The sequence below is a fragment of the Schistosoma haematobium genome, chromosome 1, assembly GCF_000699445.3.
Source record: "Schistosoma haematobium chromosome 1, whole genome shotgun sequence".
Taxonomy (NCBI): Eukaryota; Metazoa; Platyhelminthes; class Trematoda; order Strigeidida; family Schistosomatidae; genus Schistosoma; species Schistosoma haematobium.
In genome coordinates, this window is record NC_067196.1 from 10,053,073 (window position 1) to 10,070,096 (window position 17,024).

Consider the following 17,024-nt stretch of genomic DNA (forward strand, 5'->3'; position numbering starts at 1 on the left):
TCAAATCCCGTAGTGGTAGAGGTAGTAAAAGTATGAGCAGTAATCGGAAAGATTAGGCTTTGAACATGTTATTCAAGGAGTATAATCCAGTGAAATAAATTTGGAAAAAGGAAAAAAGGGACATGAAGAAATCAGAAGATTAAAATTTTGGAGAACACAAAGAGTAGATGCACCTGCTCCATTGCAAACGATTTTGAGTCATGTCATTCAGGGTCTCTACCCATCGGTTGCTATCATCTCGCAGTCTCCAACCAGGTAGTCTACACCTACCAACATGACTCAGACCACTTGTCAGTGACTTCATGGACTTGTGCCACGTTTCGGTCTGGCCGCCTTTAGCTTTCTTCCAACCTACTCTTATACCATTAAACATCGCACGTCGAGGCAGTCGGTGGTTGGGCATACGTAACACGTGTCCCAGCCATCTCAACTGATGGAGTTTCACTACTTCATCAATTGATTTGCCATTCTTACCTACTACCCGTTTCCTAACAACTGCGTTACTTACTCGGTGGTCCCAGGATATACGAGCAATGTTCCGAAGACACCTATGATCAAATACTAGTAACCTACGGATATTCTCTACTCTTACCGGCCATGTTTCACTGCCATAAAGTAGGACGGAACGAACTGCTGTGCAGTAAACACGTCATTTGGTTGATAGACGGGTATCTCGCCTACGCCATAAATGACGCAAGTTGGCAAAAGCTAGTCGAGCCTTCTGTGTCCGTGGTGAGATTTCGTCAGACACCAGAACATAAAGGCTGATGAGACTCTCAAGATAAGTGAAGCGGTTGACACGCTCAACTACTTCACTCTCAACCATTAGTTCGGGTGTCGATGCAACCCGATCCTGAAGCAACATTTTGCATTTCGAGGGAGAGAATCGCATGCTGAACATGCTTGCATTGTTGCTTATAGTGGTCAGAAGACTCTGCATTTTGTCAGAACTTTGTATACATATAAATACGTACGTATCTTATCCAAAATACATGTTTAACCAAGCACAGAATGGTTGGTATATTTTCCTTAAATAACTAAGTTTGTGTTTTTTTTCAATTCAGTCATGTTAAAAAGTATCTTTCCGTTTTCATTTGATATTAGGTAGACAATTTGGGTGGTTACTCACCCCCTGGAGAATATGGCCGTTTTATACCCGCAGATATAAGTGAGCTACATAACATATCAACATCAGTATATAGTCGACACATGTCAATCGCACCAGGTAAGGGGTCGCCACCTCAACCTCCCCTACTACCACCACATTTGTTACAGGTAATTTTGAAATTTACTTTTTTTTCGTTTATTTATCTAATTATTTATATAACCACTTTTAAACTTCAAGTCCCAATTATATGTTATTAAATGAATTTCATATATTCCAACTTAATAATAATAAATATACTTTTTGTTATATCCCAATGAATAGAAAAATTGTATTTCTGACGTTTTGTGACTTAATTTAGGCCATTTCTTCAGAGTAAATAAAACAAAGAAGTGATTTACATTAACTCGCGAAACGTCAGAAATACAATTTTTTCTATTCATTGGGATATAACAAGGAAGATATATTTATTATTAACCTTCTACCCAATGCTCAATTTATTTGAAACTATCAAGTCCAACCTTGGCATGGATACCTATAAACTCATAATAATAGTCTGATACAAGTTTAAAATTCCCTTTAGATATGTTTCATATATGTATATATATTTTTATAATTCATTTCGTCTATCCTTCATCATTGTCAAGATTAGAATTTATTGATGTACTAGTCAGATAAATGTTAACGCTTCTTTGAGTTCTTCACGAAATACACTCATCTATATAGAGCTAAAGAGCACTACAGCTCACATCAGTTCGTTACGTCAAACCATAACCCCAACAATATTTCCCATCCTATTTTAAACCTATTAAGTAATTTGCATGTCTTAAGGTCACTTCTAAATCATTCAAATGTTGTCCATAAATTTAAAGAACACTATGGTCTGGAAACAAAATTCTTTGCTGAAATAAATTATTCTTTGACTGTTTATAACAACTTATTATTGTCCGCCAAGTAAATTGTTGAAAAATTGGTGTAATGACATCTGACAGACACAAGCATAAACCAGCACCTGATATATATATATACGTTGGATCAAGTTTTTATCATGCCACGCTAACACAACGTAATAAACATAACCGGAATTACATTTTTTCTCCATACTATTTTCAGTGCTATGCATTTGCAGACGTTCCTACAGATTTTAATTTTGCATTCTATGCGAAATTGTTCCTTTTTATTATTAAACAATAATTGTGTCTGAACGTAAAACAACCATATAAATCATATCGTTTAGATTGTATAATTCGTGTTCAATGAATTCTTTCCGTTCACCACTGACGAATCTGATGCGCCCACAAAGGAAAGGGCTGAGTCATACTGCGTGAGTAGAAGGTTTGACGATAGGAGCTCTTTGAGCTTTAAGAATGCTTCTGTTGACCATTTGGTATTCCTTGTTAGTAAACAATTCAGCAGGGCACACAGACGATGCAGATCTGGAAGAAAAACACCATAATGGATAGCCATTCCGGAGAAGGAGCGTAAGGTTGATACATCTGTCGGTCGAGGTATGGTTTTGATAGCCTCGACGTTTTCCGAATCAGGTTTTCTTCCGTTTTTGATGACTATGAATCCCGAATAGCGCACTTGCTCCATGTTGTAGTCAAATTTCTCAGCACGTGGTCTGAATCCATAATCTGCTACACGTCTGAGGATCATATCCATCTTCTTTATGTTAGCGTAATCCGTACCTACGATAAATATATCATCCAGATAGGCCGCCGTACCACGAATATTTTGCATCACAATGCCCATAACTTGTTGAAAGACTGATAGGGCTGTATTTAATCTAAAACGAAGTCTGTTATACCGGAACAATCCCTTATGAGTGTTTATAGTCAGGTGATGATTACATTCTTCAGCTACTAGAGTCTGTAGGTAAGCTTCTTTGTGAAATACTCCCCCCCATTCAATTTCGCGAATAAGTATTCTGGTAAAGGCAAAGGGTACTGTTGGGCTTCAAGTGCTTCGTTTAGTCCTGTCGAATAATCTGCGCATCTCGTTTTGATGGTTTGGTCGGTGTCATATTCAAATCCTGGTTCAAGAAATACGAAGATATATTCAAGGTCGACCTAGAGAAATTTGATGATGCCGCGAACGTCAGAATACCATTTCGCAAACTTGGCACAGCTGAACATGAACGCTACACCAACTTCATTCTTCCGAAGATTCCGAGAGAAATTTCCTTTGGTGTAACGGTCGAATTTTTATCTCAAATCTTTGGCGAGCAGTCATCTTTTTTCAGTATTACTTAATAATGTCTCAAGTTAGCAAAAGCCGGCGACGAACAACGTCTAACTTTCGTATAAAAGAATCTTTTGCACATTTATTGCTCGTACGTTTGTCGTCCAACCATTAAAGTGTCATGTTTCAAGTTTACCAACCTCTAGCATTCACTGGTCACATCTTGCAGCGTTATATTTGGACGTTATTCAATGTTACTCAGAATTCTGGTTCTTATATCGGAATCTTAAGGTGACTAAAAGCTCTATACAAAACAAGACACTTAAACCGGTCCTCTGTCATTGCAGACAATTTAAAATGCTTTCACACACGATTTGCTATGCCAGGATATTGCACCCAGTCACCTTTGTTTACTAACGAAGAATACGAAATGGATCTGGTCAACAGAATACCAAAAAGCATTCTTAAAGCTCAGATAGCTCCTATCGTCAAACCTTCTACTTACGCACTATGACTCAACTCTTGTCGTTGTGGGCGCAGCAGATACGTGAAGTTATGAGATCGTAGCAGTGATTTCACATGTCTACCCTGGTGGATCTGAGAAAATGTTTGCGTACGCTACGCGATCGCTGACAACGACAGAAGGGAATTATGGTCGGAGGAGGAAGCCCTCTCCTTTATCCTCGCTGTGAAAAAGTTTGTCTAGATGGTATTCCGTAGACAGTTTACGTTAATAAAAGACCAGAAACCGCTATCGACAGTTTTTATATCCAAAACAGTATCGCTGTATATGCAGCAAACCGTCTACAACGATCTCCAGCTACACTGCTGTGCTACGACTTCAAGATAAAGTACCAACCGAAAACGGATTTCGGACAGGCAGATGCTATCTGAAGGTTAATCAGCTCCCATACAAAACTAGAAGAGGTGCTTGTAGCTACCGTCAAAGCTGAGTTCGAAGTTCGCATATTGTTGACAGACGCTGTTTCGGGGCTATCGGTCACATTCGAAGCCGTTAAAGAAGCTAATGAAAAGAATAATACGTTGAAGATCGTTCGCCGTTGTATACTCAACAAGTGGCCTTCACCTCAACTTCATGAAGAGCTTTTACAATACTTTCGTCTGAAAGACCCCTTGACAATTGTCGATTCGTGAGTTATTTTTGGCCACCGGATTATTATTACGGGGTTTTTCGGCATCGAATCCCAAGACAGTTCCATGGCGGGCACCCAGGATTAAGTAGAATGAAGTCACTGGCTCGGAGTTACTCATATTGGCCGCCAATGGACCGTGATATAGAACAGAAGTGTCGTAGCTCTTGATCCTGTCTAGAAGCTGCAAAGATTTGTATTAAAGCAGAGCCTCAGCCATCGCCAAAACTGGACGGCCTCGGGAAAGAATACATGCTGATTTCGCCGGTCAGATGCAAAGCAGAAACCACTTGGCGATGATGGGTGATTTCACAAATTGGCCGGAGGTATACGGTATACCGAATACGTTAGAGAATACAATAAGAAAATTATCAAGATTGTTTGCTTGTTTTGGGGTTCTGGAGATCTTAGTAACTGACAATCACACTCAGTTCATTTTGTCCGCTTAAAATAGGTTCTGCCGTGAAAATGACAGTACGCATCTACGATCTCCTCCGTAGCATCCCCAATTGAATGATCAGGCAGAAAGATTCGTGGATACGATAAAAAAGGCTCTGATTAAAAGAGAAGGAGAGGATATTCCACCACAAGTGGTCAGTAACTTCCTAATGTCCTACAAAGTTACACCTAATCCGGCAATGTAAGAAGGAAAGTCCCCAGTTGAGTGTATGTTTGGAAGGGAAGTTCAGACAGTCTTTAAAAGTATATTGCCACCCGGGTAGATAAATAAACATATAAATGAGTATTGGATGGTCACTCGCAACTTCCAGGTGAGTGAAAGGGTTCTTATCAAGTCGTATCAAGGTAATAAAAAACGAGAACCAGATATTATTAAACGTCAGATTGGAAAATTACTGTAACTAGTTCGGAGAAGTGTCGGGACTTGTATAAGACATGTAAATCAAATTCGAAAGGATAGTAGAACAACGATTACACAAGGCCGGCTCCCGCTTCAAATATTCGTGGATTCATTTCAAAAAAGCCCTGAGGAGAACGAAAGCAGATATAAAAGACGAAAGGGCAAAACAGTACAACCTTCAAGAGTGATGAACCGCAAGAGGAATGCGGTAACCAATTTTCAAGTGGGCGCAAACAGAAAGTCTTACACAAGAAACTTTAAAGATGGGAGGTATGGGGACTGCTCTCGGTTAACTCAAGGAAGCTCTGAAAGAGTTGGAGACATTCCATCCAAATATGGTTTGAAAGAAAATTTCAGAATCTCTACGTGTAGCTTCCCGATTGTTCCAATCTTCCTCTACCCTTTGTATAATTGTCTGAAATAACTTAGTTTTATTGAATTAATGGTCCCTGTTAATGTGTATTCCACTAACAATAAAACAAATTTTACTCTACAAATGTAGTCTAACTGCTTTCTTCGCTCTGATAATACACCAGTTTGAATAAATATTCTAGTCTAAAACAGTAAATATTGAAATAATCTCTTGACTTTCCTATACTAATCTATTGATTAACTTATACCAAGTGTACATAATATTCACTTGATGAATCACGAACAAATTTGTATTTTTCTTACCATATTTTTCTGAAAATCATTCACGGGGAAACTTTTTTTCGGCTTTTTACACACTAAAAGTTGCAATATTAGGTACATATTGGTAACATGTAATTGAATTCTCTACATTACTGTTACGTCAATTTACAAAATTATAGTAAAACAGTCTGCAATTATCATCGTGAGCCTAATGTCGTGTATAGTGACTAAGATAATCAACTTTCAATTAGTAGGTCATAGATTTTGAATCCTGTCTGATCTACTAATATTACTATGGTTTTAGCATTCGAGTACTATTAAGAAATAACCATCACATAAACACATGATAACTCCAAGTCAAGTACACATGTTGGATGATATACATCGAATTGATCAATAATATGTATTTACATGCAATTTAATTTTAATAATTAATAGCACATATAAGGCTGTTTGATGCAATAGGTCATCAATAAACTCGCAATACTATCAAGAAATAGAAGAGAGAAAATAACCTTTAGAAAGTAACGGAAACTACATAATAAACTACTTCCATGTATATATAAACAAAATAGGTCTTATCTAATCAATAAATTTGTCTTACTCCTAATGAGAACATATGATATAAAATTATATCGGGATTCCTATTGATTCTTATGAGTTTATACTTAACTAACTCAAGCAAACTAGTTTCGTGAACCGATCATATTAATAAACTTGTTACAAATAAAATCATCGTTGTTCTAATTAGTTCACTCATCAAATCGAAAGTTTGGAATGTTGGAGATACCATTAACTTAATTCTTCAGTTTTTCTTTTGTTATTGTTGGAGTTTTAGTTAGTCTATTGATCAGGCTGTGGTTGTTTGTTAGTGTGATATTTCCACTGCCATATTGGTTTACTCGGGAGGTTGGAAGGTAACGTCGAAACGAAGACACGGCATTAGAACATAGATTCAGTGAACTTCAAACTATCATCGATTAATTGAGCTTTAAGGGATAATTGCAAATCGTGGTTAAGAAACTTAAATGGCATTAAGCAACACCGATTGGAATGACTTACTTGTGTTGACTCGCTACCTTTCCCTATATCTTAAGTACATATTAGCTTTTCAACGCAATTAACATTGCTCATGCTCTCTCTCTCTCTATCCTGATAAGCGTGGTAACTCGAGTGAATCCTCGCTCGCAATCCTATTGAATATCCCAATTAACTGCAGTGAGGAAATGCTGGTTTGTAAAACGTGTATCAGATCTCGAGGCAGTTATATTGGCATTGTTCACTTGGAATCAAAAAAGATTGACGCATACCTAGTGATTTTGTGCTTTAAGATTGGAATGCCATGAAATGTATTCAGAATTTACTCACTACTCTATAAATTTATGGATTACGACGCTTACACAAGCCCTTGTGAAAGTGGATATACTTAAGGTATTACTGCATAATAACAAAGGCCCTTCATAATGGTAATGTTGAAATTACAATCAAAGAAAAGCAGCTAACTTACTGTTCACTCCTAATTGACAGCGTTGTTCAATTAGTTCTCTGATCTAGGCTGTTTTACGTTATTGCAATCCCATGCACTCATCACTGTAAATTTGCACTAAATATGCAAATGTGACGTAATTTTTACTGAACTGTATCATGAATTACCTTCAGTGGTTTATATACAAAGTTTAGAATACAACCACCGACAAGTCTCAGTTGACGATAATATTTGGAAATCCACCATCTCATAACTTATTGTAACAGAATATTTCAATATGCCAATAAGAATTCCTTGTCTACATTACTGCTTGTTCTTTTATGGAAAATTAATTTCAGGGTATTTTAAATATGGATACAAACACCCATTGTGATCCTAATCTACTGCCGCAACCAAATCATGTAATTGTCAACCACCTATATGCCCTCTCGATAAAGGTGAGTAGTTCCGTTTACCCAGTGTACGTAGGATGCATTTCTGTACATATTAGCTTGCTTATTTTTTTTACCGAGTGGGTATGTATTTCCATGAAGATTACATTACTGACGGACAAACATTATGTGACGACCTGTTATTTACGCGTAGTAGTGATATTACACGCACCCGGCTATTAAACAATTTCAGTAGCTGTACATTTTTGCAATCTGCCTCGTTTATTTTACAATTTGAATAGAAGGCCTTTAATACAAACGGACAGGGCACTCTATATGATTATACTGTTAGAATTATGGTCTGGGTAACTTCTAATTGCAGGAGACAATTCATTATGAGTTGCTAGAGCTGACAATCTAGGAAAATACAGTACTCTAATAGCAATCACATACAATATTTGTACTTTGCTGAAATTTTCTATACAGCGACAGAAACTATACTTCTTAATCTACACAATTGAGGTGTTTAACATTTTTCTCCTTAACAAGTTCAAAAATGGATGCTTGGATGAAACATTTATTACTTTTATTTTTCCTCAGGACGGCGTAATTGTGCTGAGTGTAATCACACGCTTCAGGCAAAAGTTCGTGTCAACTCTTTTCTACAAACCGATTGAAGGATGACCATTATATACATATCCTAAACTTGACTTCTTTTTGGTTACAAACAGTTCATGAATCCACAGTTGCAATTCATCTCTGAGTTACGAATATACGCTCAAAATTTGTTTTTAGCCCTTAATAGATTTTTAAAAAAACTATATTGTTCTTTTGTAATTTTTTATGGGGATAAGCAATTAGATTAAAAAACATCGACTTATTATTAGAATAAAACATTGGGAGTAAAAAAAGGTTAAATAGAAAACTGTACACCTAATAGATTGTAATAACAAAACTTGGATATATGAATGCTGCCAATTTGAAGAATTCTAAAAGTTTGTATTAAAACAAAGAGCATAAATCTATAAACATTAAAACTTATAAGAATTGACCATTGAGCGAAAAATATGTAAAACACATTGACATAAATGCAATAAATATTATGAAATAAGTAGTAATTAAAAAACTTTAGGTATGAACCGATACGGCACCAAGGCTGTGTACTTTTGCCATGCTGGACCATGTTTTCTTAAACAAGCATCCTCCACAACTATAGAACGATGAATAATGTTGAGAATTGTGATAGCGGAAATTCCCCATAACAATGGAGAGTCGAAACCTATAAAGAGAGTAATGTGGAGAGTTAGTATCAATTGCAAGCGATCAACACGACAAATCATAGTAATGCGATCAGTACGAGTGCCGATTCAAACAGGCTTGTTTCGGCAATTACCCAGGTGACTGTGGACCAATCCAACGGTCGTCCGGTAAACTCTGTGATTTAGTTGCCCAATCTTGAAAAATTTATGTATTGTATCTACATAATGTGTTGTGTACAGATTCAGTGTTAAGGATGAATTTCGAAAAACACTAGTGACCCAAACAATATTGCTCTCCTATTCACATAGAAATTAATAAAACTCACCGCATGGAATCTGCATTGCCACGGCCAAAATAATGTAACCCACATAATTTGGGTGGCGAACATAACCCCAAAGACCCGAAACTAGTAATCGTTGAGCACCCGGTCCAACAACTATTTCAGCATCTAAAAACGGGAACAGATGGACAAGTTGATAATTTTGATTATGCTAAAGAATACACAAATGAAACTATACGCATATTATTGTTACTGATTAAATCCTGTCTTATATCGCAAACTAACAGTTAGCTCAGTTGTATCAGAATTAAAGATTTTTAATGTAGCTCGAGGTTTAAACAGGATTAGTGCTCTTACCCGAGATCTGATTGGTTGAAGATACATTTGGCCTAGCTCACTGCATCAATAAACCTACAAACTCTCAAGTTAGTGAGTTTCTATTTCACATAAATTCTATAAGCAATAAAAATTACGGGATAGCATTGCATGTTGAACCCGTTTTTACTTTATAATTCTTCGGTCATTCGATGAATTTATAATCAGAATGCACGTCTGTGTATATACTTGAAGTTTCGTCAGCTGAGTTTCGCAACAAAATGTTAATGATAAAGCAACCGATAACGTTATGAGGACTTTAGTACTAAACTATGAATTATGAACACGACAATACAAATTGTGAAACGCCAAAACATATGCGATTAAAAAACCAATGCAAATTTTATGTTCTGTAGGAAACTCAATAAATAAATTGCTTTAGGACAAGCGACAAACCAACTCTGGTGTTGACTGTTACCATACCATTAACGTGTGGTCATAACTGGTGACGTGTGACTAGAAAATGAGATTTCCTAGATAATATACGCTGCAAATAATAAAGCATTAAAGTAGGAAAACATAATAAAACTATAAATTAAGTCAGTTCATCCTCAGTATTAAATAGATGAGTTATTACACACTAACTGCGTACATGTTAGTTGTTCTTTATGGATGTAACAATCAAGATAAAAATAAAGCGTTGGATAAACTAGCTACTATAGACGTTTCACGGTCCCTAGTTATTCTCAATTTAGAAAATATCAAAACTGTACAAAGAGCAAAATTAACCTCGACAAGAAATATACGTTAACTCACTAGCAAACGATGGATCGTGAGGATCACGTCTGAATCTATCTTTCTGGTTGTTTGATCTACGATGAATCCATAATCCCAGTAAAAATAAAACAATAGCAATTCCCATAATCCAAGCATTACAACTATGTTTTGAAGAACTAGTTAGCTGTCTGCCAACATCAGGTCTTGAAGACAAGTATGAACTTGTTATGGAATATACGAAAGGTAAAGCGACCAGTCGACTGATAATAAAGCAAGAACCAAATGTTACGGATTGCGCTTCGTAAGTAAAGGAGAAGGTATGCTAAAATAAATATAGAGAACATGGTATATGCAGTAGAACATCGCAATGTATTATTATATAAATTTCAATTTATAATGTTTGCTATTCTCCGAAAAACAATTTTCTAATTAATATTGGCTACTTACAGTATACAACAAAGAACAGAAATCCAAGTACGCATGAAAATACACTACACCACGTACCTCGAAAATGAAGAAGTCAAGCACCCATAAAGCGTGCATAAGAGCATGCGCAGCAAGAGCCGGGCTAATGCGTTCATATTGCTCATACTGTCTGAATATATACGTTAAGTCTATTAAGGGCAATGCCATCAATCCCGACCGTGTTATAGTCATTTTCCAATCAATACCAAACCACTGGGGTCGTACGTGACGACCACACCAAAAATCAAGGAAAATACTACCTATAAATTGTGAGAAAAGCATGCATTAGATAATTGTATAATTAATTCATAAATGATAAGTACTGTCACCACTGATAGTGAGCCCATTGAAGATATAAAGTTTTACGAACGTTTTTTTGGAGTGATCGGTTCCACTCTTTACAATAAAAACCTAAGGGCAGGCTAACAGTCACTTTCCAACAAAACGTACATATGCTTTAGTGTGAAATGAACATGAGTACTGTGCAGTTAAATAAATAAACTAAAAAGAGCAAATACAGAATAACAGTTTTTTTCGAGAATAGAAATGTATGAATATGAAACCGACTAAAATCAAGAAAATAACATGCGTTCCCTACAACACTGATTAAAATTAAATAGAAATCATATAAGCTAACTGGTTAAAAACAGAGTCGACCATTTTCACTAACTTGTTTTGGCCGCTGATTGTCTTGTATATCGTACAACTGTCTTAGAGGCGAAATACGCAACAAACGACAAAAAAAGAGACGCCAAACAAGATGAAGTCAGTAAACTGAGCCACAGGTTTGGAAGCATTTCACTTGGTTTTAAGTTTCTGATTGTAGTACACTCGGAAATTTCAGCGAAAGCAAAAAACCCAATGAAGATGATAAAAGACATCAGACCTACAAGGATAAATGCATACAATATTAAAATAACGATAACGGAAAATTTTTTTTAGATTAATGGATGAGAAGTGTTTATGTTTTACTGTTTCATAAGATTTTGAAGAAACTTCATTTAAAATGTCACCACTAAGAGCACATGTTCAACTTTATCAATGGTGAGATAGAAACATGGTAATAAACAATCCTCTAGTTAGATTTGCTAGATTGTTTTTTTCTGAAGGTACTAACTACTAAAATTATCTGAAAAAAAAACGATGGATTTACCGATTAAGTTGATCAACAATAGATTTTTATGAATAGAATTGCATTTTGAACAAGTGATTTGAAAAATACAGTACTAGTGCGTTACTTATTTACATAATTACTGGCATATAGCAACACGTAGCACTTAATATCTACGTTATTCAGATATTCGTTCTAAATTAATGCTTAATTTGGTTATAACAGGGAGCAGTTATGCTTTTTAATCAACTGTACTTGATATAGACTTCGTTCCAACAGCAAGAAAACTTACTATTACAGCGGTAGTCGATATTTCGGATCCCCGTTGTAACAATTCGACCAATAGGGAGAAAACGAGCAACTAGACACTGCAACAAAAGATACATAAAGACGAGCACGGAACTCTGGATATTGATATAGTTGTGCCAGTCAGTTGGCCAAAGAACTCCAAGAAATGGACGTGCAGGACCCCACAAACTTTTATTATCACCAGTTGGCCAAAGAATTTCAATTAGTGGGAACGCTGATTCCCATAAGCTTTTATTTTCTCCGGAAAAATTGCTTACTGAAACGGGTGCAAATATCAGAAGGTTCAGCCAGTAAACAAATGGTATAATGAACAGTACTTGAATAATGGCAACAACAGTTGGACTAAACAACGTTTTACGATAATTTGTTAAGAGTGGAGTTAGTGTTACTGGTTTGTGTGGTTGGATCGCTTCCGGCTTGTGAACTAGTCTATAAGAAAGATATAAAATAACACATATAATATAGCGTACTTTTTGATGGAGTTTTGTTTTGTGAGCTGGATGGTTTGGTCGTGGAGTTTTCATCGTCCTGGACGACATCATCAGCACAACCTTTAGGTAGAAGTGTGTGCTGATGATGTCGTCCAGGACGATGAAAACTCCACGACCAAACCATCCAGCTCACAAAACAAAACTCCAACAAAATTATCCACCTGGGCTACAAATCTCTACTATCTCAATATAGCGTACTACCAAAATGTTAGCTTGTGAGTTGTTTGCTCATATACTTAAGCTTCAAAACAACTTTTTCAGAATTGAGTGGAAACTAACCAGGAATACCTAGACTTAGATTGTTATGACGTAACTTACGAACGATTCAAAACATTGATTTTTAGGAGGAAATGTGTGAGCAATGCAAGCGAAAATAACAGGTCTTTTGTGCTGGAAATCCATTATTCTGCAACTGCATGTTCGTCTAACTACAAATGAAAATCTACTTAGTTACTGAACATCTGTATTCACTTAATCCCCCGAAACGGTTGTGTTATTTAATGATAATTATTATTTCAAACGTGGAAACAAACGTAGACCAATTTTAGAAGGAATGGGTTGACTATGACATTGGTGATAACCGTAATGCCTTAGCTCGAGCAGATGAATCAAGACTGCGTCACTTAACCGACGTTGCTTCAGACTATCGACTGATAAAAAGATGTTCTTTGAATCCCCTACAAGCTATCACTTGAAATACCGATGGTACTAACATATGCTTCTAGCAATACACTGCTACAAACAGAGAAGACGAGTACTTGCCGTACTCAATTGAATGAAATGCGCGCTAGTGGTTATTGGGAGTGAAGATGCATAACACTCAAGCAGATAGTGAACTGCAGATTTATAAATGAAATCAACTGCGTATGACGGAAGTTTCATCAATTAACCGGTCTATGCAACGAAGACAGTTTGCAGATGGCCTTGCAGTAGTCTGATAAGTCTTTACTTATATTGTTACCGGGTCAACGAAAAAATTATTTAATATGTCACTGCTCTAGACTAAGCTTTTTAGGAATAAAGTGTTATACACGCTCTTGTTTTCAAGACAGAAAAGTAGTAATTTGTACTTAACAATCACCGTCACCTTTACCCATTGTTCTGAATGTTGTAGAAAAGCGATTGAGAGTAACAATACAGTTAGCTATAAGCATACAACCTGCTAATGACAAATGAACAGTCTACCAGACGGTTATTCTTGACTGATAGAATTCACTGGAAAGAACGGGTGGCATATCTAGGAGGCAGAAAACTGTTTGTATTGTTGATTATTCAAGCACACTTTTTAGTCAAGCATTTTACTTTGGACGAAAGCAGAAGCTTCCCGGTTTTAGGACAATAATGAATATAGAATCCTTTGCCGCAGAACAACTAGTACTTATTCGGAACCGTTTGAGCGGAAACATCCGTGCAGCGGTCCTTCATAATACACCAGGTCCTCTAATTTTAACAAACTGCTAGCGTTTCTTACATCATTGGTAGTTTTCTATACACATAAAATGTTTAGAGATGTAAAAATATGGGCAGGTTCGAACTAGTCGATTTGAATAATTTAGTCACATGATTCACGTGCACGAGTGTTTTAGCAAACATGAGTATTAATAGTAGAGATTACTGATAGTTTCTTTACAATATATAACTCCCGTAAAACTGAAAACGAGATAAAAACGATTATAAATTACGATCAGTTCATGTGATCACTATCAAGTGATTAAGTGAGCAAATTACCCTGAAGAGCTTTCGAACACATGGTCTACTTGTGACTTTGACAAGCCTAATATTCTAAATGTCTTAAAGTATGGTGTTTTACAATGTTTAATGATACCGTGCTAACGAAACACTGTTCGGACTTATCTCCGAGGGCATTACAAGATCGTTCAAAGGCTATGGTAGGATAAACATACAGTTTCCGACTGGACGTGCTTATATATATCAGAAAAAACTATAAGTAATAAAACCATTACTTAGTAAATATAGCTTGATCAGCATACGAAGGATAACATTAACAGTAAAACAACTAATCTAAATGAGAAACTCAAATATCAACAAGTAGATGCTTCGATTTCATGAACCGATTGAGAACAGAAAGCAATCATTATTGCATCAAACCAAACTGATCGGAACTCTGTCAATGCCTAGGTGACGTAACATTGAATTGAAGATGGTAGCATTCTGCACATACATATTTTCTCTTTATGAACAAAGTGGAAGTCTACAATGCTGTATTAAAATTATGCATTCAAAAAGTTACAGATACTAAGTGTAACGGCGTGTGGAATCTAGAACATTGAACTTACCCTTCTTCATAGAAATGAGTTGGTTTCTCTGTTTCTATTTTCTTGATAATTTTTTGGGAAAAACGAGACAGTCCATGGTTTAGAGGCAATGATTTTAACACGTCAGTTTGAACAGGGCGGTCAAAAACAGTCTCGGTATATTGGGTTGTTTTTGTAACACTTTTGACAGATTCTTCACTTGGGTCAACGCTCGGAGAACGTCTACGTCTCACCTTGGATTCAGAGGCTGGCGTACGCGCTCGCCTAGTAGGTGTTTTCGATCGAGACCGTGCAGAGCTTGGGGTTCGTGCACGAACTCTCGAAGTACTCCGACTAGTTGACTTACTACGACCCCGTGTTACCTGCAAATGAAAGTTTACAAACACTAAGATATCATGACAGCATGATGAGCTTTTCAAAACGTTTGGCGTTTTCTCAATAATTTTTGAATAGTCAGTCAATACCAACGTAAAATCCGAATATCGGTAAAGGTATACTACACTGGCGAACCAATTAAACTAAAAATACCACTCATTGAATTTTCACACGATATCTGAAAAGTAGTAATCAAAACCTCGTATTTTATTAGAAACTAGATACAACCTGCATATATCTGATGTTTAGGACGCTTAAAATTGATAAACACATGTGGTGTAGCTACTGTGATTTTACAATGGTGCGGAAATATCCACTCTGAATTTGATAACTAACCCATTCAAATCTAATTTCTAACAGACTTCCTTACCCCAGTCCGCTCAACAATTAATAGCCTCAACTTTATTTAGATAATTATACATATATTTATAAGCATCATTAGACCAAACTCTCCTGGTATGGTAATTAGCCGCTCAAGGTCAATAGTACGGTACTTATAAAATTTGTTGCTCAAGTGAGCAAAATCGGACAGAAAAACTTTTGCAAAATGAGTGGTTTGTTTTTCCTTCCAGTAGGTGATTTTAAACGCACATCGGGTAAAACCGCACAGTAATCAACATTGCCACTGCATTATATAGCTACACAAAAGGAACGGAAAACAAACGCATGCTTTATCTAGGTCCATCAACACATTCCTAGTCATACGAGCTACAGGGCACTTATTTAGTAAAATACCATCACCTACGACGTACGACTGATTTGTTCTACAAAAACTTAGTTAACCAGATCTGGACCCTTCTGAGTGCTGAAAGTGATCAGTCAACCAAATGACCGTAAGAACTGTTTTAAGGTTTAATGGTAAAGTCATAAAATCAGTAATCCAAATGTCGGACAAACACCAAATGTGACCAACAAACCTAAAAATAATGAGAATAACAAAAATAGTGACGGGGTAACTAACTGCCCGAATTAAAATACATGCAGTCCAATGAATTATCTTTACCATCTACTGTCATATGAACCACAGTCTATTAATGATAACAATCGCATGAGTGAACTCCTAACTATTGACAGTCAGCAAGAATCGGGTAAAAGACATCAACTTGAGGTCGAGAAAGTACTTTTGCTGATTAAGAAGGACAAACCGACTGTATAACAGGACAAGGATGATAATCTAGATAATACTTCAAAATGATAGACACCTCTTGAGAAAATAAATTTCCCAAATATTTCAGGAAAAAACAAGCCGTTTAGTGGTTAACAGATTAAATGCTTACTATCTCATTGGTCTTTTTCTTGGGCGCCATCGAAACGGTAAATAACTTGATGAGAGTCAGCAACGACGAACAAAGATGCAAATATGGCGTCCCGCTACTTGTTAAAACAAAAGTAGTAAAAGATATCTGCAGTAATAAATTTCTTGTAGCAAACATTTACAGATAATATAGTTTTTGAACACTTTACATCATAAAAATTTTCACTAATGATATATCAATACCAAAGTTGTTATCAAAGCATTGTATTTTGCAGTTCTTATTATAAACAAACGCTCAGGCTTTAGAACTTCAGTAGATCC

At 36.3% G+C, this 17,024-nt stretch overlaps 2 protein-coding genes across 4 annotated transcripts in view; one reads left to right on the forward strand and one right to left on the reverse strand.

Moving 5' to 3' along the window:
• PRKAB1_1 (Protein kinase, AMP-activated, beta) overlaps positions 1-8,610 on the forward strand; it is a gene marked incomplete at its 5' end in the record, with an annotated part of 59,475 nt that extends 50,865 nt beyond the window's left edge. For all 3 annotated transcript variants that reach the window (XM_035731538.2, XM_051209732.1, XM_051209731.1), the window contains 3 exons: positions 1,105-1,275; positions 7,757-7,855; positions 8,390-8,610. In XM_035731538.2, coding sequence (XP_035586051.1) covers positions 1,105-1,275; positions 7,757-7,855; positions 8,390-8,473 — 354 coding nt within the window. In that variant the 3' untranslated portion in view covers positions 8,474-8,610. The remainder of the gene's footprint in view (positions 1-1,104; positions 1,276-7,756; positions 7,856-8,389) is intronic.
• On the reverse strand, positions 8,611-16,819 carry MS3_00002182 (uncharacterized protein). Its single transcript, XM_051209752.1, has 9 exons — positions 16,726-16,819; positions 15,095-15,435; positions 12,624-12,735; positions 12,290-12,562; positions 11,557-11,772; positions 10,926-11,146; positions 10,461-10,743; positions 9,375-9,497; positions 8,611-9,068 (listed from the first exon to the last, which is right to left on the reverse strand). The coding sequence occupies exons 4-9, from the start codon at positions 12,381-12,383 to the stop codon at positions 8,908-8,910; spliced, it is 1,098 nt and encodes a 365-aa protein (XP_051073109.1). The 5' UTR covers positions 12,384-12,562; positions 12,624-12,735; positions 15,095-15,435; positions 16,726-16,819; the 3' UTR covers positions 8,611-8,907.
• Between the last annotated feature and the right edge of the window lie 205 nt (positions 16,820-17,024).

Bases quoted from the DNA above. Each gene is read 5' to 3' on its own strand.
- MS3_00002182 (XM_051209752.1), bottom strand. From the start codon at position 12,383: ATGTATCTTTTGTTGCAGTGTCTAGTTGCTCGTTTTCTCCCTATTGGT. The intron at 11,147-11,556 runs GTTAGTGAAAAT...CACAATTTATAG, and splicing joins ACAATCAGCGGCCAAAACAA to GTAGTATTTTCCTTGATTTT. The intron at 10,744-10,925 runs GTACGTGGTGTA...TATTTATTTTAG, and splicing joins TTGACTTCTTCATTTTCGAG to CATACCTTCTCCTTTACTTA.